General features: G+C 33.1%; 1 protein-coding gene across 1 annotated transcript; it reads right to left on the bottom strand.

Moving 5' to 3' along the window:
• Positions 1–2368: 2368 nt before the first annotated feature.
• On the bottom strand, positions 2369–26794 carry LOC111057526 (40S ribosomal protein S6). The gene is made up of 5 exons (XM_039435636.1): positions 26641–26794; positions 26057–26261; positions 20855–21000; positions 12347–12550; positions 2369–2595 (listed from the first exon to the last, which is right to left on the bottom strand). The coding sequence occupies exons 1-5, from the start codon at positions 26644–26646 to the stop codon at positions 2416–2418; spliced, it is 741 nt and encodes a 246-aa protein (XP_039291570.1). The 5' UTR covers positions 26647–26794; the 3' UTR covers positions 2369–2415.

Here is a 26794-nt window from a genome sequence, read left to right as displayed (position 1 = left end):
ATGTATTCTTTTTGTTAATCTCTGTATCAAATTTGTATATGTGTGTAAAATAAATAGAAATTGAATGTAACTTATTGAATTACAGCATGGTGTCCATTTTAACTGGAATGTGAATGAATGATAAGTTTAAACAAGTCATATTACATATTACCATAGCCACCTCTAATACAGGTGCTTGGAATACAGGTACTGTAGGGCAGAATCAAATCAGTTTCAATCACGGTATATAGAAGAAGACGGTAGGTGTCACGCGCATGTTTGTGCTAAATTTCCGGTGTAGCTGTCGTCATTTCATATCCAATCATCTGTTTTTAACAAATAAGTTTCATAAATTATTGCCAATAGGTGTTAAAAACCTCAGTTGGTGGCGATGACGCAATCTAGCTGGCTGGCCACTGCGCACACATTCCATGACCCCTACCGTTTTCATCTAAATACCGTGGTTTCAATAACTTCTAAACTTTAAAAAAGTTTTAGTTTGTCACATCCACTTAAACATTTTCATGACTAAGATTGAAAATTTTGTTTATTTAATATGTTTCTACTTGTTAAAAGTGATCTGGCAACGTTGCGGAGCTAGAAAAGGATAACTCTATCTGCTTTGTCGAATGATAGACAAGGAAAGCAAATCCAATGTTAATCGAATCCTACTGCCATTAGAACGAGGACCTCACTATAGTGACTTAGTATCATGTCTGCTCGCGAAGTGGGCACGAGTGCCCAACTGGAGACTATCCTCAGTCCTACATTCCTCAAAATTCGTGACTTTTTCACAATGCTTTATTGGCTGATATCATTTTAGTGATAAATATTAATATTGTATATTATAAAAATATATTAAATTATTATTGTATACATATACAATACTAATCCAATCTATAGTGTTTGGCGCATACAGTACTACAGTAGTGTACCTTTCGTGGCATATTTCCGATAGTAAATTTCTTTGCTATTTGATGATTTTTAAGGTGTTCTATGACCTGTTTCTATGCCATTTTCATTCATAAGTGAAACTGTACTAATTTTTCATCATTACCTAGTTCCAATGGGCTTTTTTTATACTCACTAATCAAGACAATTTGAGTTGATATTTATGTTGAAAACAATCATATTGAATGGAATATTATATATAATTACCAGTACATGAATGGAATATATTAAATGTTTTATACAAAATAAATGTCATTTTGTTTTGGGGCACTGTATGCCCCAATAACAATAAACCCTTAGGGCCGGTTTCCGAGCTCGGGATCTACTGGACTATAAGTTCTGGACTTGACGGTTTTTTAAATATCCTTGACTCGGAAAGAGATCTATTTCGGTCATTCCTGGACCGAAAATCAAGTAACGAAGCAGTGTGCGATTACATAACCTTATCTTTTGGACAATAAACATTTTATCAAAATTTTTGAAGAGAAATAGTACAGGCTCAGCCTAGTTTTTCCTCCAATGTCATAATAATTGTATTATGATTACAGTATTACAGATAAGTCTAAAAAATTCAAGTCCTTCATCACTCAGAAAAGAGATCTAATTCAAGTCCTTCATCACACAGAAAGCGAAATTATAAACTTCAGAGTCTAATAGAGTTTTAGTTAACTCCCTGATTCGAAAAGCCAATTTTCCGACTCCTGAATTTAAAGCCGGTTAAGGCTGTGCAAAGGCTAAAAATAAACTTTCTACTGGTGATATTTTTCAAAGTTTTTCGATTTGTATATCATCAAGCTATCAAAATAAAAACGTTTTCTCAGAAAAACATTTTTTTCCCGATCATTGCTTTTTGAGATATGCGAGCCTCAAGTTCACATTTTTTGGACAGAACATTGCAAATTCAGCAAGAGATAAATCCATGAGATTCAGAGGATAAATTCTTCATGGTATTGTTGATTTAATAAAACAAAAATGTTTTGGAGATATTAATTTTTGAGAAAGTTATTCAACTTACTAAAAATGACTAGAAATAACTCAAAAGTTTATTTTTGGTAAATTGAATAACTTTATCAAAAACTGATATTTCAGGAAATTTTTGTTTTATTCAATCATCAATTCCATGAAGAATTTATCCACTGAATCTCATGGATTTATTTTTTACAGAATTTGAAATGTTCTGATTTGAACTTTAGGCGCTCTTATCTCAAAAAGCAATGATCGGGGAAAACATGTTTTTCTGAGAAAACTTTTCTATGTTGATAGCTTGATGATATACAAATCGAAAAAATATCACCCGTATAATTTTTAGCCTTTGCACACAGCCTACCTAAATGCCGAACTCTTAGTTTCTAAGGAGACCGGCCTTTAGTGTATCTGAAATTGATGTATACCCTCCTAGGATTAAAACTATCAAGGGGCAACATGCAAAACACACATGTGACTTTGTTAATTTTTTTTATTAATCAATAGAAACAAGGACAGAGCTCATTTGCCAGTGGATGACTTGCTGTCGCGCATAGAGGCCGATCGCCTCCTCTTCAACTCCTCCTGCCTCCTCACCTTGGCCTCCTTCTGGCGCTGAGCCAACAGTTTCGCGTAGTCAGCTGCCTGCTCCTTCTTCTTCACGCGGCGGGCCTTCTTCAGAGCCAGACGGTGGCGTTTGCGCTACAAAAACAACAAATATCATTTATTAGATTATCCATTTATCGAATATATTCATGCCAAATAAACAAATGATAAAGCGCTGTTTAAAACACGACATAATGTAAGCAAAAAATCATATTATAGCAGTTGTCAACTCAAATAATGAAAAGGAAGGAAGTTAATAAATGGTGGTCTGTGTATTACCTTTACTCTTTTAGAATAATATAAAAGTTGAGGATTCTTCTCCATGAATGGACAGTTAGCTGTTCAATCCCCTGCCAATTCAAGTAGGACATACAAAACAATATTATCTCATATCTTCAGGTTCACGTTATAATGGCAGTGTTTGATTAGCAATGGTATTGCCATCCTTCTCTATCATTCAACAAAGCGGATAGCGCTTTTAATTTAAACACATCTCTTTCTCGCTTTGCTCTGTTGTTATCGTTGGAAGATTTGTCCAACCTTCACCTGAGGCTGTCATGGTTGTGACTCTCTGAGATGATGATGATGATGATGTGACCCCCATGTCACATCTCTGCAACTGCCAACTTCAGGATCACAGAAGAGAAAGAGAGAACAGAAGAGAATCATCTACAAAAGGAAAGGCAGTGAGAGAGAGAGAGAGGGCAGAATCGGAAGGAAAGGAAGAGAGAATCATCTGAATCGAATAGAATCAATGTAGAATTAATAATTAAGAAAATATTTCATGTTAATTATTGAAAAATATAATTTCTTGTTTCTTGCGTGATAAAATATAATTTATTTTAAAGAGAATGAACAGTAATTTAATAATATAGTTAATATTACATCAATAAACCTGCATTGACAAGACGGAGGATCGGCAACGTTGATCTATCTTTCTCCACTGCCATTACAACGTGGACCTCACTATAGTAATTTGAACTTTTTCAATTTTTTCATGTCTTATATAGTTCAATAATAATTTTTCAGTTTATACTTGTTGAATTAATCTTAAACTTTGTCAGTAAATATAGATGCATAAGCATAAATGAAGCTGTCAATCAAAAACCTTTTGAATAATATTTGATCAAGTAATGAGATTCTATGTTAACAGCGTTTGCATAGACATTAATACTATATAGAGGAAAGTAGCATGATAAGATATCCCATGGTATAGGGCAAACATTTTCCAAATTTCAGTGCTCACTCAAGCCGATAGTCCTAGTAGTTATTTTTCTTGGAACTATGTGACGCCGGTATTCTCTCATACTGTGCCGTTATTACACTCTCCCTCGGACAAAACAGTAATAATAGTAAGTAGTAGCATAGAGAAACGATAGCATATTAAGTAGATATCCCATGATATAGGGCGTTTATGTCGCAACTTTTACTGTTATCCCAAGCCGATAGTTCACTTAGTTCTTTCCCATGCAGCTGTGTGACGCTGGTAGTCTCTCAAATTGTGCCGTTCATACACTCACCCCAACAAAACAGTAAAAAATTGACAATAATCGACAGTAATCGGCTTGAGATAACAGTAAAAGTTGCGACATAAATTCCCTATACCATGGGATATCTACTTACGCTATTGTTTCTCTATGGTAGTAGACAGTAATCGGCTTGAGTTTAAAAAAAATTGATTGGAAATTTGGAACACAAATGGCCAATACCATGGGATATCTTCTTATGCTATCTTTTCTCTATGGTATTACTGTCTATGCAAACGCCGTTATCATAGAATCCAATTACATGATCAAATATTATTTCAAAGGTTTTTGATTGACTGCTTTATTTATGCATATATACTGGCAATGTTTTAGATCGATTAAACACGTATAATCGTATAACGTATAAACTGAATAATCATTATTGAAATGTATAAAATATGGAAAAGAATAGAGTTCAAATTACTATGAGATAATATTGTTTTGTAAGTACATAAATTGGCAGAGGTTTGTACAGATAATTGTCCATTCATAGAAAAGAATCTTCAACGTTTAGGTTTATAGAATATTTGAAAGTCAAAAACTATAGAACAGGGAATATATTTTTTTGTACAAGTTTGTTAGGTTTTTAATGCAAGATCTGGTCTAATAATGCCCTTATCAAGGCAAACATGATACGGTAATCCATTACACACATCACTAGTGAATATGCAGCGGTTCTTAACAGTTGATCGCACATAATATTATCTAGTCGAAGGTCTTCTATGGTGAGGTTTACGTTGTAATGACAATATTTGATCAACATTATTATTGGTGTGTGGACAAATTGACATCTCAAAAACTTCTTTCAGCGGAAATGATGTACTGCAGGAGGAGTTAAGGATTAACGTTGTTGGATCGAATCAGGAATGAAATCATAAGAGAGAGAATGAGCGCAAAGAACACAATAATGGATGTCATTGGAGAGAGACAATTAAAATGGTATGTACACATGCGCAGAATGAATGAAGGAAGACTACCTTTGAAAGAGTGGAATTGGGTACCAGCGACCAGAAATAGGCGTGAAAGAAATGGGTATCCAATGTCCACATTCAAATGGAGAGTAGAGGTCTCTTTGAAGGAGACTGGATAGACAAGAAAAGATGGCGATTGTGGTGCGAGAAGCGACATAACTGAAGTTGCAAAAACTCGCTATACAGAGTGATTCATAATTATGGTAAAATATTTTAATACGCGATAGTAGAGGTAAAAATAAGAAAAAAAGTTCATATAAACATATATCCATAAACGCTTCATTAGCGAGCTATACAGGGTGAAAGATTTCGCCCGGAATTCAGTTCCTCTGGTGAAATACACCGATGCTGAATTGTTTGGGAACTAGCTTTTGAAAAACCTATGCTGGATTCATATGGAAAAATATCTGAAAAATTGAATAAAACTAGTCTGGAAGCTGTAGTGTGAGTAGTTTTTGAGAAAAAAGTTGAAATATGCAAAAAATCCAAGTAGAAAAACACAGACTTCTACGTTTGATGCCCAATAACTTTCTTCAATGACCAGTAAACAAATATTTTTTCGCAATAAAAATTGTAGAGAATTTAATTCTGAAAAGAATTATGTAAGCTGTGTAAACTAAATTAAAATAAAAGTTGAATAAAATGTATTCTAATGTAGTACATTACACCATAAAAATTTGCTGTTTTATGAGGAGAGAACTAATAACTCATAGGTTGTAGCTGATTGCAAATAAAACATGGATTTTAATAACAGCTGTTTTATTATGTTTTAAATAAGAAAATATTCAAATGAAATTATCAGCTGAAAATTATTTTCAGAAATACTTTAGCTCACTGTTGAACAAACAAAAAAAAAAAAAAAAAAAAAAAAACAAACTGTAAGTTAGGCCTACTGTAACCGCGCTGTGTTTTTCGTTGTTTAATCTATTAACCAGTTATTTGTAACCATTCCACTTTGCTTTCGTGTTGAGTGTTAACTTTTTAAAAAATGGCAGGTAATCTTAGACATTATTCATACTCCGAATTAGCTGACATGCATTTAATGTATGGAGTGGGACACTACTGTAATAGTACTGAAGCAAGACGTTTGTATCAAGAGAACTTTCCTAACCGAATATGTCCAAGTTCAAGGTTTTTTGCCACTATTCATCAACGTCTGTCTGAAACAGATTCTTTGATATCCAAAGAGCACATTTATGCAGGCAGACCCCGATCTACTATGACTGTTGAGTTAGAAGAACAAGTTCTTAATGAAATTTATGAACATCCAGAGAAGAGCACAAGAGAATTGTCAGTGCAGTTTAATGTCAATCAATCTATCATTTGGAGGATACTAAAATAGCAGAAATTACATCCATACCACCTCCAGAAAGTTCATACTCTATTGCCACGAGACTGTATTCCCCGTGCTAGTATTTGCCAATGGTTTTTAGTGAAAATTGTTTACCCAAACTTTTTAACAACCGTTTTATTTACCGACGAGGCACACTTTACAAGAACTGCTATCGTTAACGTCCACAACCAACATATTTGGGCAGCTGAGAATCCTCATGCCATCAATCCTAATCTTTCACAACATCAGTTTTCAGTAAACATTTGGGCAGGAATCATAGGAGATCATCTACTTCTGTTTGAGCTTCCTCCCAGGCTTAATGGCATAATCTAACTAGTCTTTTGGTATAAGTTTAATGTCATTTAGATATGCTACTTTCATATAAGAAAAACTTTTCATAAAAAACCGAATATTTTATTTGCAATCAGCTACAACCTATGAGTTATTAGTTCTCTCCTCATAAAACAGCAAATTTTTATGGTGTAATGTACTACATAAGAATACATTTTATTCAACTTTTATTTGAATTTAGTTTACACAGCTTACATAATTCTTTTCAGAATTAAATTATCTACAATTTTTATTGCGAAAAAATATTTGTTTACTGGTCATTAAAGAAAGTAATTGGGCATCAAACGTAGAAGTCTGTGTTTTTCTACTTAATTTTTTTTTTTGCATATTTCAACTTTTTTCTCAAAAACTACTCACACTACAGCTTCCAGACTAGTTTTATTCAATTTTTCAGATATTTTTCCATATGAATCCAGCATAGGTTTTTCAAAAACTAGTCCCCAAACAATTCAGCATCGGTGTATTGCACCAGAGGAACTGAATTCCGGGTGAAATCTTTCACCCTGTATAGCTCGCTAATGAAGCGTTTATGGATATATGTTTATATAAACTTTTTTTTCTTATTTTTACCTCTACTATCACGTATTAAAATATTTTACCATAATTATGAATCACCCTATATATATAAAATTATTGTTGCTATCTTTGGATATTATCCTCCCACGAAGCAGATAGCTCTATCCTTTGTACCTCCGCAACGTTGTCAGATCGGTTTTAAACAACGTAGAAATATAATTAATCAAATATCTAATCTCAATTATGAAAAATTATAATTAAATCATTGCAAAGTATATTTTCTATGCGAATAAAATATAATTGAATCTAACAAGGATGAACAGTTGTTATTACAACAGATATACCGGTATCAGCTATCCTCTATAATACAGAGTCTATAAAAGGCAGTGGCAAGACAGAGGATTGACAACGCTGTTCTCCTATCTTGTTCCACTACCATTATAACGTGCGCCTAACTGTGTTAAAATATATTTCTATTAATTTAGTCAAAGCCCTAACATAAATAAACTAAATTGGGTTTAAAAGTTGTTGAAGAGATAGTTTGATGTACTTGCTTCTAAAAATGTAGAGCCATTTAGCAAAGCCATACACCAGTTATAACAAGTATCATTTGATCTACCACATATGGTGAACATCTAAAGCAACTTAGTAAGCCTTAGATTGCCTTAATGTGGATAAACGAAAATTATTTATTATCCATTCACTATTATCAAATTCATTTTAATGAAAACAAGCACACGTTATCATCATTATCTCAATTAATTATAATATATCATCCATGACCTAATGTATAATCATACATGAGAATGTGTCATTGGTCCATTCTATCTTATATCAAGTAAAAATGAACTATACTGAAAATGCTACGGTATTAAATCGATTGTACTTGTCGTTAAAATATATAGCCCAAAGACTATACACTAGTAGATAACAAGAGTATTCTTTGATTTACCACACTTTGTGAACATCTATACGCAACTTAGTAAGCTATAGATTGCCTAGATGTGGATATAAAATATGAAAAACGACACACATTTTACAAGAAAAACTGAAAAAAATTACGAGTGAGATTCAATTCAAATGGTCAACATTCCTCAATAAAATCATCAATACTTACCAATTTTGACAGAATGTCAAAAATGGTGTCTTCCAGAGAATTAAATTTATTATTTTCATTTGAGTCTTTTAGAGAAGTGAATGTATTATGAAAATGTATTTGTCCAATAAATAATAAATTACTTGTTTTTAATTATGTATAGTTAAATTCAAACCAGACACTGCAGGCAACTTGAATTCTTTTTTAATCATGTGGTTTCAGATTGAACGTTCGCTCAGTATGCAGGAGTTAAAACACTTTATTAACAATGAATTGGTATTAAAGCAAATCAAGTTGAATTAGTAGATAAGAAAAAACACATTTCGGGTCTATCAATAATTATTACTGTTTTTCAACAAGAATCCTAACTAAAAAACAAAATAATAATATTTCAAATGTACTTATTTCTAAAAATCTAGAGCCACTTATCACAGCAATACACCAGTTATAACAAGCATTGTTGATCTACCACATATGGTGAACATCTAAAGCAACTTAGTAAGCAATAGATTGCCTTAATGTGGATAGAATATTGTATTTTCTAATTATAATCACATCTCATTTTTAAATCAACCAACAGAGGAGACCTAGCCTCAGAGGAACGTCTCAGATTGATGAGCTAACAAGAGTCTCCAGAATATATGGAAAATATTGCAAATGTAGGTTGAACACCAAACAATTATTATCAAACCGTATAAAAATTGCTGATAAAACAACCAATTTTGTCTACCAGAGCCTCAAAAGTGAATCAATAATATTATTGCTTGAAATACTTCTGCCAGGCTCTGGATACCAAATGAGTAATAAATAGAATGCCAGTGTTTTAAACACTCTTATAAGAACCTACAGAATTCTCTCTCTGGTCACAACAAAAATTCATTGAGAAGCATACCTTGTGATTAAACAACAAAACACACAACTTAAAAACACTGTTCTAATAAATGAAAATATAATGTCTAAGAGAATTAAGAAATCAATGTTTCTTTTGCGCTTGACCGAAATAGCTAAGTTAGCCGAAATCGGTTCAAAAACAAAAGAATTTCAATATACCACTTTTCACCTTATGCACCAAGAAAAACATGACACATAAAACCTAAAAGTGGATAAAAATATTAGAGACATTCATTTCATACTGTCATCATCCGTTATACAGTATCAATGTGCCCCATTCAATAAATGCTTACAGTTAGAAGATTCACTTAATAGTGACATCCAACTCTATCTGTCAGAATCGGTTATTTATAAATATGATTAAAATGCTATTGATAAGAAATTCTGACTATTTGAAGCTAATATAACAACAAACATGAAAGAAACCAACTTAAATACATCTAATCAGAGAAATGCGCTTGCTTGGACGAATAATGAAATATTTAAATATTGTTCTATTATGATATTTTATAGATTATACTTATTGACAAAAAAATTGAAAAATATTTCTTTTGTGCGTAACCGGAGAAGCTTTTCAGCCAAATCGGTTTAAATAACAAAAGAATTTTGATTTACCACTTTTCACCTTACATTTCAAGAAAACACATGAAATATAAAACCTAAAAGTGGATGCTACATAAATAATATAAATGCTGAAATCATTCAATGTGATAGAAGAATTTTTGAATGGTAACATAAAACAGACATAGCACTAACATAAAGAATAGCATTGTTTATTATGGGAGTGCTCACACATTAGCTAGCTTTCCATGTGTTAACACTTCCATGAGATCCAAATGTATTCTTTTCAAGTCTATCAGAGCAGAATTTCATTGGAAATCACAATTGTTTAAAGAACCCCAGACATTTTCTACATAAATTCCGACAATATTATCATAAATTTGAATGAATGAAATTTCTACAATATTATCATCAATTTGAATGAATGAGTTGGAATGGAAAGCATGTTAGAGGACATAATATCACTGCATTCATAAATAAATGGAACAAATGCAATGTGGTAAGTGCCTCTCAATTGATCTACCATAGCTGTGAACTGAAACCACAATAAGTGATTCTAGTATTAGCACTATGGCTAAAATATGATAAAAACATGATTTCGAAATAATGGTTGAAATGTCTCACATTATAATATAGTCACCTACATAAATGAACTAACCTAATCTCATCTATTCGCTCAACTTGGACGGATTGAACAGTTTTCAACGTCCAATCGGAATGAGCTGTAGGCCTATTCCAAGGAGCCAAGTAAGATTTCAAGTAGGACTCAAGTACTGTAATAAGTATGTATAACAAGTAACACTTGAATTTACATCCATGACCACTACCCCTACGTATCATCATACATTTCTAACAAACGACTTGGAGCCCCATTAAACAGACATATATTTAGTTTAATAACTATAGTGAGATTCCAAGTAGATAAACTGAATAAGTCTCTTAGATATATATGTATGTGTTTAAGGTCCTGTATATGTTCTTTGTAATGCCTGGAAACGGTGGTCATACGTTGCTCAGGGATGTTCCCAGCTATCAAACTAGGAGAGTGACAGCTGATTTACTGAGACTTCCCAAATCGTATACCACTTGTTTCCAGAAATCGTTTGTATTTCTTGGCCCCAAGTTTTTCAATAACATCCCAATTGAAAACAAGAGGGTTCAAAATCAACTTGTTTTCAAAAAAAGAATTCTTAGATGGCTCAGAGGTCTTATACCTGACCATTTAGAATCCTTATTTAATGTTACTTCGTAGTTTAAATGTAATTTTGGTGGCTTGCAATAAGCATTAGTAAGATGAGCTGTTATTGGAAAGTGTGCAAGGTGAGTGAATGGTTGCTAGTCTTTTCTTTCTCTTTTCTTTTTCTTTCTCCTTTTATTCATGCATTTAAAATTAGTTGAAGTGATATTCATTCCTGCTTGCAAACGTGGAGTATTGTATACTTCCAGCAGGTAGTATTTTTTATTCCAATTCACAAATTTACCGTATTTCTAATAAAACATACCAGTATTTATTTTATTAATCTTCCATTAATTATTTTTTATCTTACTGAGCTGTGTGTTTTTGTTTTTCTTATTGATTCTGATTGTGAATATTGTGAGTTTGAATAAATAAAATTTGAATTTGAAAAGTCAATAACAATTATAGGATGGCAAGGTTGCCAAATTTCTGATACCACCGCCAAGTCCAACTTGATGACATCCTTGAGAGTGCGCAGTTGCAGCCAGGAGAAGCAGTCAGAACATCTATTCAGTCCCATTAGATCTATGTAAAAACATGCATTTGAACACATCACGTCCAAGTTTAAATAGGATCGTCTTAAAAAAAATGATTGGATGTATCCTTTCAATGTAGTAAAGCAATATTTCTTTAATTTTGAATAATCCTTCAAAAATATTTGAAAAGTGTTTTGAGTAGTTCTTTTTTCTTCAATTAGTATTGAGTTATTCATGAAATTGAAGACAATTGCCCTAAAGAACCATAAATAAGAGCATCAAGTTATAAATTCCAAAAGATTACATTGATCTGATGAGAAATGACATAATTCAATATGACCGACTGCTACCGCGGATTCTTAGCGCTACTGTTAAGCAACTGAAAAGTGAGTCACGTAATGGAGCGTACAGACATACGCGCCACGAACACGCGCATTCAACTTTTCCATCACCTGATGCTAAGCTTATTATAACAGCTGTATTCTACTGTTCCTGTAGAAACACACATATGATCAGCTGATGAAAAGCAAAATGCGCGTGTTCTTGGCGCAGAGTCTGTACGCAGCTTTACACGTTATACTTGAGGTGATATCATAGAGAAAATACAGCACAAGCAGATATCCCATGGTATAGGTCGTTCATATTACAAATTTGAAGCCGATTTTTTGTCAACTCAAACCGATTACTGTCTATTTTACTGTTTTGGCTGATGAGTGTAAGAACGGCACAGTATGAGAGATTATCAGTCGTCACATTTTACATGAAATAACAACTACGACTATAGGCTTGAGTTGACATTGAAATTTGGAACATAAACGCTCTATGCCATGGGATACCTTCTTATGCTATCTTTTCTCTATGGTGATATATAGATAAGCTCTTCACATACCTGGAGTGTGACAGGTGTGATAAGACGCTGAATCTTGGGTGCCTTGAAGCGCGGCTTCTTGCCCTCTTTGGCCGGCAGAGGTCGCTTCACCACAAACTGTCGCACGTCGTCCTCCTTCGACAGATTGAACAGCTTGCGGATCTTGGACGCTCGCTTCGGTCCCAGCCGACGGGGCACTGTCGTGTCTGTCAGGCCTGGGATCTCCTAAAACCCAATATACTATTATTACAGTGATTATACAGTGCAACAAGAATCATAATATGATTATAAATATATTATATTGATACACTGTCGTTTCTCAAGGACTGGGATAACCTAAAACCCCATATAAAATTATTATAGTGATGGTACAAGAAGAATCATGAAAAATAAAATGAAAATAGTGCTATTTAAGAAAACATCTTTTACTAATAAACAATAACAAACTTCTTCAAATTACTAAAACCATTGAACAAGTACTGTATATTTCGGGACTTCTTCCATCTTCAGGTGTACATTCAAAATGAATAAACATGATTATTGACTAGTTCAAAATTATTAAAAATTGAAACGACATAGCCATTTCATTTGAAAATGAAAGTAGCCCTTGTTAATTGAAGCGAATTGAGATTTTGTCAAAACATCTACTTTATTTTGATAAACATTATAGCCCTTGTTATTTATGATAATTTAAAAGCGAACAATTATATATATTCCGCTAACAATAAAAGATAATTGTAGTAATATTTATTTATGTTTACAATTAACAAATGACAATAATGAAAAAATGGCATTGGTAGATAAAAAATTTATAAGGCAATCCTTGTGCTATTTTTCTCCCGAATTTAGTTGATTTCACAGTCCAAAAAAGATTATGTTTAGTCTTTCACGAACACTAAACAAATTTAGTCCAATATAATCATGCTTCATACAAACTTTAAATTTGGAATTTAGATGAATAAAATTAATATAAAATGAATTCGGAATATATCACCCAGTTAGTATTTTAAACGCTAAAATACTGAGTTATATGAGAAAATCTTTAATTATATACTTTTATCATTTTAATTCAAATATGTCAGTCCTGGCACTGTATCTCATGAAGGGGTTGGATAATAAAATTGTAAATGATAAAAAATATTGATATCCATTCAATTTTTGTCATATTCAGTTTTAAAAGTTTTACAGACAGTAAACAAGCTGTTTATCAGCAAGCAGAAAACAATTTCAAGATCACATTTTGAATCAGTTTAAAGTAAAGAAGATCTATGGAAAACTAATCAGCTATTGGAGATTATAGCTATTATAAATAAGGCTATTTGATGTGAGTTTTGAAACTTCACTTTTAATTTTGAGCCGGATGGAAAAAATGGACGAATTTTATTACATTTAGAAAAGACAAGTGAACGAAAAAAAAAGAAATCGAGCTACCGTGAAGAATAAACTGACTATCATTACTTTTTTACAATTTATTATGACAAAAAGAACAAACACAAATACTACTGATAGATACAATTGTTATTTCTACACACTTATATGAATAAAATTTCTGAATCATTGAATGTAATTATTAAACTGAATGTACTTGTTTCTAAAAATGTAGAGCCACTTATCAAAGCAATACACCAGTTATAACAAGTTCAATTTGTTCTACCACATGATTAAAATCTAAAGCAGCTTAGGAAGCATTAGATTGCTTTTAATGTGGATAAAAAATATAATTGTTATCTTAATATAAAATCACAGACTATCAGAGCAAGTCTTTCACTGAGAGAAATGTTTAAAAGGTGTTTACACAAAATAACTAGAACAGCAATTGAAACTACATTTAAATTAGCATAGTCCATGAAGTAAACTTAATTGTTGTGCCATGCTATTTGTCGTAGTTCTGCAAAATTGTCATGGCGATAAATTTGCAACTAGAGGTAGCACTAATTGAGACAGCAGCGTTTCGTCTGATTTTTAATTGATTTTCACTTAATTGGGCTACCTAATACACCTCATTACCAACTTAACAGATCTAGACACCACTTGAGCTTGTTCAATTTATACTACTCTTATTGCCGAGCAAACTAAATTACAGGGAATTGTGCTGTGGTATTAAAGCTCTCACTGAGCTAAATAACTAGTGGAGATAGCACTGGCCAAGGCTAATTCAATTCCGTAGCGATTAAACTGAAATTATACCCAACCTGTTATCATAATGTAAATGCTGTTCATATTCCACCATCAACTGCGTAGAATATTTTTCTTGAGTTACTGTGACTAGATTAAACCACTAGATGGCTTACTTAATGGTAATTTTATAATAGTTTGAGATTTCAATTTGCCTGAAATTGGTTCAAGTATTTTTAATTTCTCTTCTGGTTAAAGCAAATCGCTGTCATGTCATACACGAAAAATGTATTTTACTTTTCCTCATGTTTCAATATTCGAATGTACAGTATGTCAGGTACATTTTATTGGGACTATGCAAAAATGAATTTTGTATTTGATTACAGTAAAAGTGAATTAAGAAACCAATATGGATATCTCATTCCTAATGCTTCTTTCACACCAGTCGGTTGAAAATGTTTTGGCCAATGAATCTTATGAGGCTATTCACACCATAGCGGGAGCGCCCGCACAAACCAAAACTTCTGTCCGAGCGCAAAAATCACCTGCATGTGCCAAAACTTTGAATGCAGGCACGTGTAGGATGGCTATTGTTTTGTACATTGGCTCTTATGTACGTGTTCAGACCTGTGCGATACAGACTGGTTTTGCCCGGATGTGAATAACATATTTTGATGTTTTGCCAAATACACTTCGTCAGTTTATACTTGAATGTAGTTGTTGTAGTTGTCAGCTCGTCAGTTTTTATCAATTAGAGCTTGAGTGTAGTTGTTTCTCTGTTTATTGTTATTGATTTATTCCTGTTGTAGTTGTTATTAATAACTTTATTTCATTCACTGAATAACTTTTATTCATTCTACATGCAGACACTGTGACTTCTGAACAGACTGAAATATTTGTAAATTTCATTTTAATTTTGGCTTGGAAACGCCCGGATGCGGGCGTCTGGTGTGAAAGGGCTTTCCGGGTCCGCACCTCACTGGTGTGAAAGAAGCCTAAAGTGAAGAAATGATTGCACTAAAATGACGTAACTGCAGAGCAAACGGTCTCAACTGTTGAGACCGTTAACTAAGAAACGTTGTATCTCAATCAGTTTTCCTCCTTCTCTGGACTTTACGGACAATTACCATAGAGAAAAGTTAGCATAACAAGATATCCCATGGTAAAGATAGTTAATGTTTTAAAACTTCAAGCAGATTCTTTGTTAACTCAAGCCGATTACTGTCGACTACTGACTATTATTACTGTTTTGGCCGGGTCAGAGTGTAAGAACGGCACAGTATGGAAAGACTACCAGTGTCACATAGCTTCACGAAGAACAACTACTAGGACTATCGGATGGAGTTAACAGCGACATTTGCAACATAAACGCCCTATACCATGGGATATCTTCGTGTGCTGTCTTTTCTCTATGCTATTACTGATCAATCAGAGTCATTTGCCGACATCGCAGGAGCATTGGATGCATAAACGTTTTCGTCAAGAGCAGCTAGGACTATTTAGAAAAGGAAGTGGAACGTCATGATAGGGTGGATTTTTTTGTTTCTATCAAGGACATTTTTCTTAGTGGAATTACTATTTCTATTGAAAGGCTCCTCCTCAGTTGAGATGGAAGCACTAGATTGGTTTTCAATGTCTTCATTTTCGTCCCACATTTATTTTCTGGCTAGCAGGTAACTTGTGGTGCTCCGCAAGGGTTCAACTGAGAACTTGACATACTGAAATCTTGAAGAATTGAAAATAAGCCAATCAGACCAATCGTCAAATTTCCCTTGTAAAAGAAATATTAAGTTTATCCATACTGCTCACTAACCCTGTGTATAGAGTACATATATGGAAAAAAGGATAATATATATATAGATAGAAGAATGAGAATATAGAAAATAAAACCGTTGAAAACACAATTTTATCTATGAGCACTCTCAAGCTGAGTATAACAAACTGGAAGCAAAACTAATTGAAAACTTTATGACATAATGAAATCTTTAAGAATTGAAAATAGGCCTATAACCATCCTCGGTAAATTAATAAACTATATGCAAAATTTCAAGTTAATCAGTTCAGTAGTTCAGACGTGATGATGTGTTATTCGTGAATTTCCTATTCCGTACATGTATAAGCCGGTTATATCCTTCATTATACAGGATCCGGCATAAAAACCAGGCGATTTTTGAGGGATAATAATAAAAGTATGTTTTCTACAATTAAAACATTTAATATATCAAAATTAAAGATCAAATTTTGTAATTTATAGTGAATTACATACATCACTCACAAAGTTTTTTCATTTGAAGAATATGTCATCCAAATGTTTTACGTTACTTTTCACACATTCACTCAACTCAATTCCAAAATTTGCCATTGCTCACTCAGTCATCACTTGTGGAATAATTATTTCAATTCCTCGTTGAATGACTTCCTCTAGTTCTGTGGATTAATGGCTGTCCAATAACGGTAATTTTCTTTATTCACAAATTCCGACAAATGAAAATGGCATCCTGGTGGACATTTTTGAGAATGATCTCACAAGCGGCTTTGTGATGTACCCAATCATTTGCATCAAGTTGTTGCACTAACATTATCTTATACGGATGGAATTTTAGGAATTGAAAATTCGTCGGACACTTCGATCAGAAATGGCTAGTGCAACAGCATGTTGCTGAACATCGTGGAGACCATGAAACAGCTACTCTCACCGTGTTAGTGTTTAATGTTTTCAGGCGTTCTCGCAGTCCGTTTTCGTCCTGTTGGTTTTGTTCATAAAGCAGACGACGTGTTCCTAAAATTCTTTACCCATAACAAGATCGTATTCCTACTGGGAACGGGCGCGTGTCGATTCAAATTGAAATGTCTGCGAAATAAACGCTATATATGAGTAATTATTTTTAAAATAAGCTTCAATCACAAACGCTTGATGTTCACTTCACCACGAAATACCGTCTACTGAAATGGCATGAATAGTAGACCTTCCAATGTACAACATTTCCGCCTTTTCAATAAAGAATGGTGCCAACATAACAACCACTACAAAATCGTCAGATTAATATGCCGGTCCCTGTATTACAGTTATATGTTACAGTTATAGTTACAAAATCAATCCATAATACAATCAACAGCCTAAAAAATAAGAATTCTAAACAACTGGGGATTTGTTTTCTAAATGAAAGGCTGAAAAGACATAACTTCACTAATCATGGGTTGCATCTAAATCGATCTGGCAAAGTAATCTTTTGTAATAGATTGGCAGAGCTGATTGAAAGCCGTTTGCAATCCTCTGGTTTAAAAACAGTCAAAAAAACAAATAACGATTTTTTAGTAAATTGGCTCAAAACAGGGAAAGGGAAATAGCTACAAATGCTAGAGATAGAGTAGCACAAGATGGTAAGGTTTTTAGTATTTATCATCAAAATATTCAGTATCTACGCAACAAAATTGACAGATTAGAAGTATTTCTTAAACAGGAGGATCCTGACATTGTTATTTTCACAGAGCATGGCTTAAAAATAAAGGAAATAAATCAAGTTAGGATTCCAGGCTATTCACTGAGATCGGAATTTTGTAGAATAGCTCATAGAAGTGGTGGTGTATGTATATTCACTAGCAATGCTAAACATACCCAAACTTATGAACTGGATTTTGTTAAGAGATTTTCTGTTGAGATGGATTTAGAGGTGACGGGACTAAGGTTAAAAATTGATGATCGATTTGAGGTAGTAGTGTTAGGTATCTATAGGTCACCAAATGGAGACTGGCAAAAATTTTGTGAGCTGCTCCATACACTTTTGGAAATTACAACCGCTCGTTTCACAAATGTTATAGTAGTAGGAGATTTCAATACCGATTTTGCCAGGCAGGATAAAATGACAGAGGATATTAGAGATATTATTAATATGAATAATTTAGAAATTAAGGTCCACGAATATACAAGAGTAACTCGAACTTCACAGACAATTATTGATAATATCCTCACAAATATAGAGGGTTGTAATGTCAGGTTAGGTAGCTCAGATCTATCAGATCATAACTATCAAATTTTAGATGTTAAGTTGCAGGGCCAGAATCCAAGCAGAAAAAAAACTTTTGTGAAAGAAATTCAGCAATATGAGCTAGGAAATATAAATTGTTTGAAGCAGAAACTGCTTCAAGAAAATTGGAGTAGTGTTTATAACAGTTGTAACCTAAATTACAAATATAAGCAATTCATTGATACTCTAAGATTTCACATTAGTGTATGCTGTCCGATAAAAAAAGTCAAAGTAAAAAGTAAATTAAACAAAGTAGATGAATGGATAACTGAAGATATCCTTACTCAAAGAAATATTGTTAGGGAAGCTTATGAGGAATTTAAATTAGTGAGGGATGTTCCGAGTGAGGTCAAATACAAATGTCTAAAGAAAAACTATGCAAAAGAAGTGAGGAAAGCTAAGTGTAAGAAAACAGCTGAAATATTAACAACTAGTACCAATTTTAACTCTGCTGTTTGGGAGGTAATTAATAGAAATAGGAGAGCAGCTCAAAAGGATACAGTTACTAATGTCCCTAGGATAATCGATGAACATGGAAATTATATGGATGATAGTATAGACATTTGTAACTTTTTCAATAAATATTATCAACAGGTTGCATATAATCTCCAAAAGTCACTGAACACTAATACTTATAATACAACTACATTAAATGCTGAGCCAATTGAAAAGGTATTTAAATTTCATCCATTATCAAGAGATGAGTTGTCAAGAATAATAAAAAATTTGAATAACAAAAAAACAGTAGGTTTGGATGGGGTCTCAAGCAAAATTTTAAAAGAATGTGAAAATGAATTACTGGACCCTTTATTGCATCTCCTTAATACTTCACTAGAGCAGGGTATTTTCCCTGATGATCTGAAACAAGGAATAATTTTGCCAATTTTCAAGAGCGGTGATTCTGAAAGAGTTGAAAATTATAGACCCATTAGTATTCTAAATGAAATAAGTAAAATTTTTGAAAGAGTAGTTTTAAATAGGTTATTGATGCACCTGGAAGAAATTAATTTTATATGTGATGAACAACATGGGTTCCAGAAAGGGAAATCTACTAAGACTGCAATAGTATCCCTTGTTGAAAGACTAATAGATATAATAGATTCAGGTGAGAAGGCAGCCGCAATTTTTCTTGATTTATCCAAAGCTTTTGATTGTGTGAACCATAGAATATTATTGGAAATACTAAAAACTGTAGGTGTGAATGGTATAGAACTAAAATGGTTTGAATCATATCTCATAGGTAGAAACCAGTGTGTTGAGCTTACCAAGGTGGATGGGAATGAAATAGTAAAAATTAAATCTCAAAAACTGGAGGTCCAGGCTGGAGTACCTCAAGGCTCAATTCTGGGTCCCTTACTGTTTCTGTTGTATGTGAACCAATTACCAAAAGAGTTAAAAGATCACAGAGCTCTGTTGTTTGCTGATGACACATCGCTTATCTTTAACAATTATTTATTAGATAGTCTAGAAATAAATGCTTTTACTGGAGTACAGTCAATTGTCCAATTCTTGAAGCAAAGGCAATTAACAATAAATAGTAAGAAATGTCAATTCCTACAATTCAAAAGTAAATATAATTCAGTAGAGGATAGAGAAATAAATGTGTTTGTAGAGGAAAATGAATTAGACCAAGAAGAGAAAGTAGCATTCTTGGGAATTTTATTGGACAGGAAATTAACATGGCATCCTTACATTGAGAGGATATGTAATAAGATATCATCTGGGGTATTTGTCCTGCGGCAGCTTGCTAGGCTGAATGATAAAAAACTACTGTTAACTGCTTACCATGGACTTATACTATCTCATATTAGGTATGCTATTTTAGTATGGGGTAATTCATCTCAACAAAATATGGACAGAGTGTTTAAGATTCAAAAGAAGGCACTCAGATGTATAGAGAAAGTGAATAGGTTAGACTCTTGTAGGCCTTTATTTAAAAAGCTTGGTCTATTAACTGTGCCATCTTTGTATGTATATGAAGTTGTAATGCATGTGAAAAAGAGTGGTGTGATCCAGAATTCAGATGTTCATGAGTATAATACGCGAAACAGAGCAGATTATCATATAATGGGTCACAATAGTAGGTTATTTGAACAAAAACCAGATTATATTGGTAGGAAATTTTATAACAAGCTACCTCATATCTTGAAAAGTAATGATGATTTGAAGATTTTCAAAAAACAAATGAAAAAATATTTAGTTGATAAAGCTTTTTATAGTGTACAAGAATTCCTTTCAAACCTAAACTAGGTTGAACTACTTAGTGTTAGAATTATTATGTAATAACATGACTTGTCTTATACTCCATGACTGGAGTCTTGAGGACGTAATCTTAAAAAAAAAAAAAAAAAATCTCTTTCAGCAATTGAAAATAGATGAGTGCACTCACATTTTCTCCCTTGCGAATGATGACGAGCGCCAGCACACTGAGGTTGGCGTCGACGATGCATCCCCTCACCGACTTCCGCTTCCGCTCGCCGTCGCGACGCGGTCTGTAGCAGGAGTGGCCCTTCGAAAGCAGCAGTCGAACACGTCCTAGACAACCAATCAAATAATTACACGAAAATCGCAGAAAAAAGCTTAGTTTCACAGCAAGTCTTATAAGTAAAAAGTCTAAGTGCCGGTTATATATTAATCGTGATTAATTCAACGAGTACCAATCAGAGAAGCCGTATTATCACAAAGGCCTTTTGATAAGACCTTAACTTACTGTCAGGTCGATGTTTCGCTTCAGTAGAGGTCGCACTCAAGATCTTCCTTCATATAAAATTGCGTACAGACTTATGCGCCACGAACACGTTCATCTCACTTTTCAACAGTTCATTATATCTCATTATACCAGAACGGTAAGACATTATAAGTTTCCTTTAAGTAGAGCTCAAAGAATTTTCAATACTTATTCAGAGCACTTGGACATCTTCTGGTTCTCCCTCTCCAAATTCCGAAGGATTTCATATGATTTAGTCTTGTAGTACGTGGTCCATCATTTCGTGATTTGCATTTCTTTTATTCAATTATCCTCATAAAGGCTAGGGGTAGTACATTACACAGACACTTTTTTTCCTCTTGTCTATATACTAGTAATGATTATATTTTACTGAGGTATGTGTGCATTTTTTCTTATTGAATTCAGTTAATGTATTTTTATTATTCTATATACGACTGTATATTTCTTCTATTTTTCGTCTTATTTTATAATTAGCTATTATAATTTATTATTTTCTCATATTTTCTATCTTCTTTTTATTGAAAATTGTATTATGTTGGAAATTATTGTATAGTGTGGAGGAGGCAAAATGGATGTTTTACCTGTTGTCTCCATGAATAAATAAATCTTTACATGCAATTTGCAAATGTAAAATTTTCTTATATCGACCTTAAGCTTTTGGGATTGATAAATAGATTTTTCTATATTTTCTAAAAACGTCAATAACTGGAAAACTATCAGTCAAAATTCGAAGGATATGATTGGAAAGAGAAAGAAATTTCCAATAAGATTCATAAATAATTTGTTCCTTTGTTTGACGTTTTTGATTGTTCAAACTGTTTGAGATTTGGTTTTGAACTCGCCGAATGTACTGTTTTCAGTTTTGAGCTCTCATAATAAAAAGTTGAAAAATTACATTCGTCGAGTTCAAAGCCAAATTCAAACAGTTTGAACGCTCATAAAAAGTTCAAAAATGTCAAACAAATGATTTGAATCTCATTGGAAATTCCTTCCTCTCCCCAACCATATCCCAATAAATAGAACTTAAACATTGATTTCCAACAATTTTACAACTAAAATATAGATTTCTTTAGTGCGTAATCGGAAATGCTCAAAGTAATAGTAAAAAATCGGTTTGAATGGAAATTAATTTCATTTTTTGACTTTTCACATTTTAAAACCTCAAGTGGGTGTGGAAAAATAAAACTTATTGACAAAAAAATTGAAAAATATTTCTTTTGTGCGTAACCGGAAAAGCTTTTTGGCCAAATTGGCTTTAATAATAAAATAAGTTTGATCTATCACTTTTCATTTAAAGAAAAACATTAAATATAAAACCACAACAGAAACATCTATGATTGATGAGTTTACAAGAGTCTCCAGAATACATAGAAAATAATTATTGCAAATGTGGGTTGAAAACCAAACAATTATTATTAAATCAGCGTCAAGAATATCAGATATTAGATAGCAATGAAAGATTAAATATGACCTAATGTATAATCATACAGGGTTGTGCAGAGGAAACGCATGTTTTTCGAACAGCCAGTACTCGTCAACGGGAGAGGGTATTGCCCAGGAACAAATGTTGGCAGACGACCCATACTATGCCATTTCAGTTGCTATGAGCGTTGGAATGTATAACATCGTGTGTTCTTTGTTGAGCACTTTTTTTAGAAACAATGAATCTGTAGTCACAGTGCAACGCTTTTTCGTCAATATTTTAGAGTTGAGGGTCAGGGTGCAATGCCCGATCGAAATACTGTACTCCGATGGGCTGCAGCGTTTAGGAGTACTAGTTCTGTGATGAAAAAGGAACACCTGGTCTTTCCCGTTCAGTTCGTACTCTTGAAAATGAAGACCGAGTCATTGTCTAGGACTAGTAACAACTGCCGTTCTGGCTCGATCTACACTTTCCGGGGAACGGGGAAGACCAGGTGGTTTCTTTTTCATCACAGAACCAGTACTCCTAAACACTGCAGCCCATCGGAGTAAAGTATTTCGATCGGACATTACACCCTGACCCTCAACTCTAAAATATTGACGAAAAAGCGTTGCACTGTGACTACAAATTCATTGTTTCTAAAAAAAAATACTGCTTAACAGCGAACACACGATGGTATACGTTCCAACGCTCATAGCAACTAAAATTACATAGTATGGGTCGTCTGCCAACATTCGTTCCAGGGCAATACCCTCTCCCGTTGACGAGTACTGGCTGTTCGAAAAACATGTTTTTCCTCTGCACAACCCTGTACATAAGAATGTGTGTCATTGGTCCATCATATCCCTTGTATCTAATATCAAGAAAATAAGAACTATACTGAAAATGCTACGGTATCAAATCGATTGTATTTGTCGTTGAAATATATAGCCCAAAGACTATACACTAGTAGATAACAAGTATTCTTTGATTTACCACACTTTGTGAACATCTATATGCAACTTAGTAAGCTATAGATTGCCTAGATGTGGATATAAAATATAAAAACGACACACATATTACAAGAAAAACTGAAAAAGTTACGAGTAAGATTCAATTCAAACGGTCAGCATTCCTTAATGAAAATAAATGCTTTCCATTCAACCCCAATGCTGACAGCTGGTGTGGTGACACATATTGGTGTGGAGTCTTCCAGAGGATTGAATTTCTCTTTTTTTCATTAAATAATTTTACAAGAACTTGATTATATGCTATGCTCAATTCCAACCTTACACTAGACTTGTTTCAAACTTGAGTAGTTTTTAATGTATGTGGTTCAAAATTGAACTTTTAGTTCAGTCTGCAGAAATTACATTAATTGACCAATAACAAATTATTAACATTAAATTGCTATACAAATAAAGTTAAATTGGTGGATGAAAAATCAGAAAACAAATTTTGAAACAAGTATGTTCATCAATAATCAATACTGATTTTTCAACTAGGATAGGCTACTAATTTTTCAACTAGGATAGGCTACTAATTGAAAACAGGATTATAATAAGATGGAAAGATTTTATCGAAAATTCCAGCACCAACTGCTGGAATATTTGAAATAATTATAAAATAAAAATGATGAATAGTTGTGATGTACTTGTTTCTAAAAATGTAGAGCTACTTATCACAGCAATACACCAGTTATAACAAGTATTATTGATCTACCACATATGGTGAACATCTAAAGCAACTTAGTAAGCAATAGATTGCCTTAATGTGGATAGAATATTGACTTTTCCAATTATAATCACATCTCATGTTTTAAATCAACGCAAGGTTCAACAAAGGAGACCTACCCTCAGAGGAACGTCTCAGATTGAAGAGCTAACAAGAGTCTCCAGAATACATGTAAAATATTGCAAATGTAGGTTGAACACCAAACAATTATTATCAAACTGTATAAAAATTGTTGAAAAAACAACCAATTTTGTCTACCAGAGCCTCAAAAGTAAATCAATAATTATTGTTTGATATACTTCTGCCAGGCTCTGGATACCAATGAGTAATAAGTAGAATGCCAATGTTTAAGCACTCTCATAAGAACCAATAGAATTCTTTTTCTGATCAGAAAAAAAATTCATTGAAAAGCATAGGCCTACCTTGTGATTAAACAACAAAACCCACTTAAAAATACAAAACGGTATTTATAAATATAATGTCTAAAAGGATAAATGAATCAATGTTTCTTTTGCGCTTGACCGAAATAGCTAAGTTAGTCGAAATCGGTTCAAAAACAAAAGAATTTCAATATACCACTTTTCACCTTACGCACCAAGAAAAACATGACACATAAAACCTAAAAGTGGATAAAAAAATTAGTGATATTAATTTCATACTGTCGTCATCCGTTATACAATATCAATGTGCCCCATTCATGCTTACAGTTAGAAGATTCTTCACTTAATAGTGAGTTCCTACTCCAACTGTCAGAATCGGTTATTTATGAATATTATTAAAATGCTATTTTTGACTGTTTGAAGCTAATAGGCCTATAACTAAAGAAAAATTGGAGAACCAACTTAAATAAATCTAAAATGTACTAACTGATCAACGAAAAATTTGAGAAAATATTTCTTTTGTGCGTAACCGGAAAACTTGAAAGGCAAATTGGTTTAAATAACAAAAGAAGTTTGATTTACCACTTTTCACCTTACATTTCAAGAAAAACATGAAATATAAAACCTACAAATGGATAGCCTACTACAATACATCATTGGAAAAATAGATGCTCATATCATTAATTTGATTAAACTATTAAATGGTAATATAAAACAGACATAGCATCAACATAAAGAATAGCATTGTTTCTTATGAGTGTTCACACATTTGTGTGAACACTTCCATGAGATCCAATGGTGCTCTTTTCAAGTCAATCTGAGCAAAATTTCATTGGAAATCAGAATTGTTTGAAAAATATCCTAAACATTTAAGAGATTTTGACAATATTTTCAACAAAAATTGAAACGAGAATCATGTAAGTGGACATAATATCACTGCATTCATAAATTAATAGAACAAATGCAATGTGGTAAGTGCCTCTCAATTGATCTACCATAGGATGGTGTGAACTGAAACCACAATAGGTGATTCTAGTAGAAAAACTATGGCTTACGTATGAAAAAAGCATGACTACGAAAAAATGGTTGAAATGTGCCAAGTAAACCTACCTTTTCAAACAAGTCACTTTGTTGGTTCAATATGAGTGCGGCGCTCACCTCTTGTATTTAATATCTTTAGCTTTATCCATTAACCACAAATGTGGAATAGATGGTGTCAAAAATCAAAACACATTTAAAAAAACTGTATCAGTTTATTAAGATATAGGCCTACGGTAGCTATATTTCACTTTTGACAACTGATAGATACACGTTAACTTGGAAATAATGTATGTAAAAATTACTGACCATTTGTGAGAACTCCTTGTTTCATGGGGAATCCTTGTTTGTCATTTCCACCAGAAACTCGGACGACATAACCTTTCCATTCGTCTCCCAGAGAATCGGCTTCTACTTCAGCACCCATGCGTTTTTCGTAAAACACACGGAGCTTGTGCTCGTCTATGATTTCGAAGAGTTTTTGACATCCTGTCGCCGGGTAAGAGACGTTAATCTAGAGTTGAACAAAGAAAGAGATGTAATTATTAATGACAATGGGTGTTCAACGCGTATTGTTTAGGTTATGTTCAACCGAGCATAGAATAATTTGAACAGGTATTTATGAATGAAACAAACGAATATTCAGCCGAATAATATGGATGATAATGAAACTACAATAAACGATCATGAAAACATTTAAATTGCTGAGAAAAAATATTGAAAAATAAAGATGCGGCATGAGCTCAAGATTTCATCCAAAGTAATCGAGCCTCACAGAAGATTATAATATGGAAAGAATAGTCTCACATTGATTAACAGAAATTAAATACTGCAATGATATATTTTAGAGATTGAAATATGATTTTAAATACTAAAAAACAAATTAAACTCACCTTCATTGTTGAAATAAATTATTACACTTCCATTACATGCACGTAGAACAACAGTAGGAAGGAAAAGGAAGTTGCAAGTCTGGCGTCTGGAACAAGCAGAGTTACCAACGCCACGGAATAACATGAAGACACATCTGAATAGGAAAGATATAAA

The sequence above is a fragment of the Nilaparvata lugens genome, chromosome 9 (genome assembly GCF_014356525.2).
Source record: "Nilaparvata lugens isolate BPH chromosome 9, ASM1435652v1, whole genome shotgun sequence".
In the NCBI taxonomy this organism is placed as follows: Eukaryota; Metazoa; Arthropoda; class Insecta; order Hemiptera; family Delphacidae; genus Nilaparvata; species Nilaparvata lugens.
Note: the sequence above shows the minus strand (reverse complement) of the source record. Positions and strands in the feature narration are given on the sequence as shown.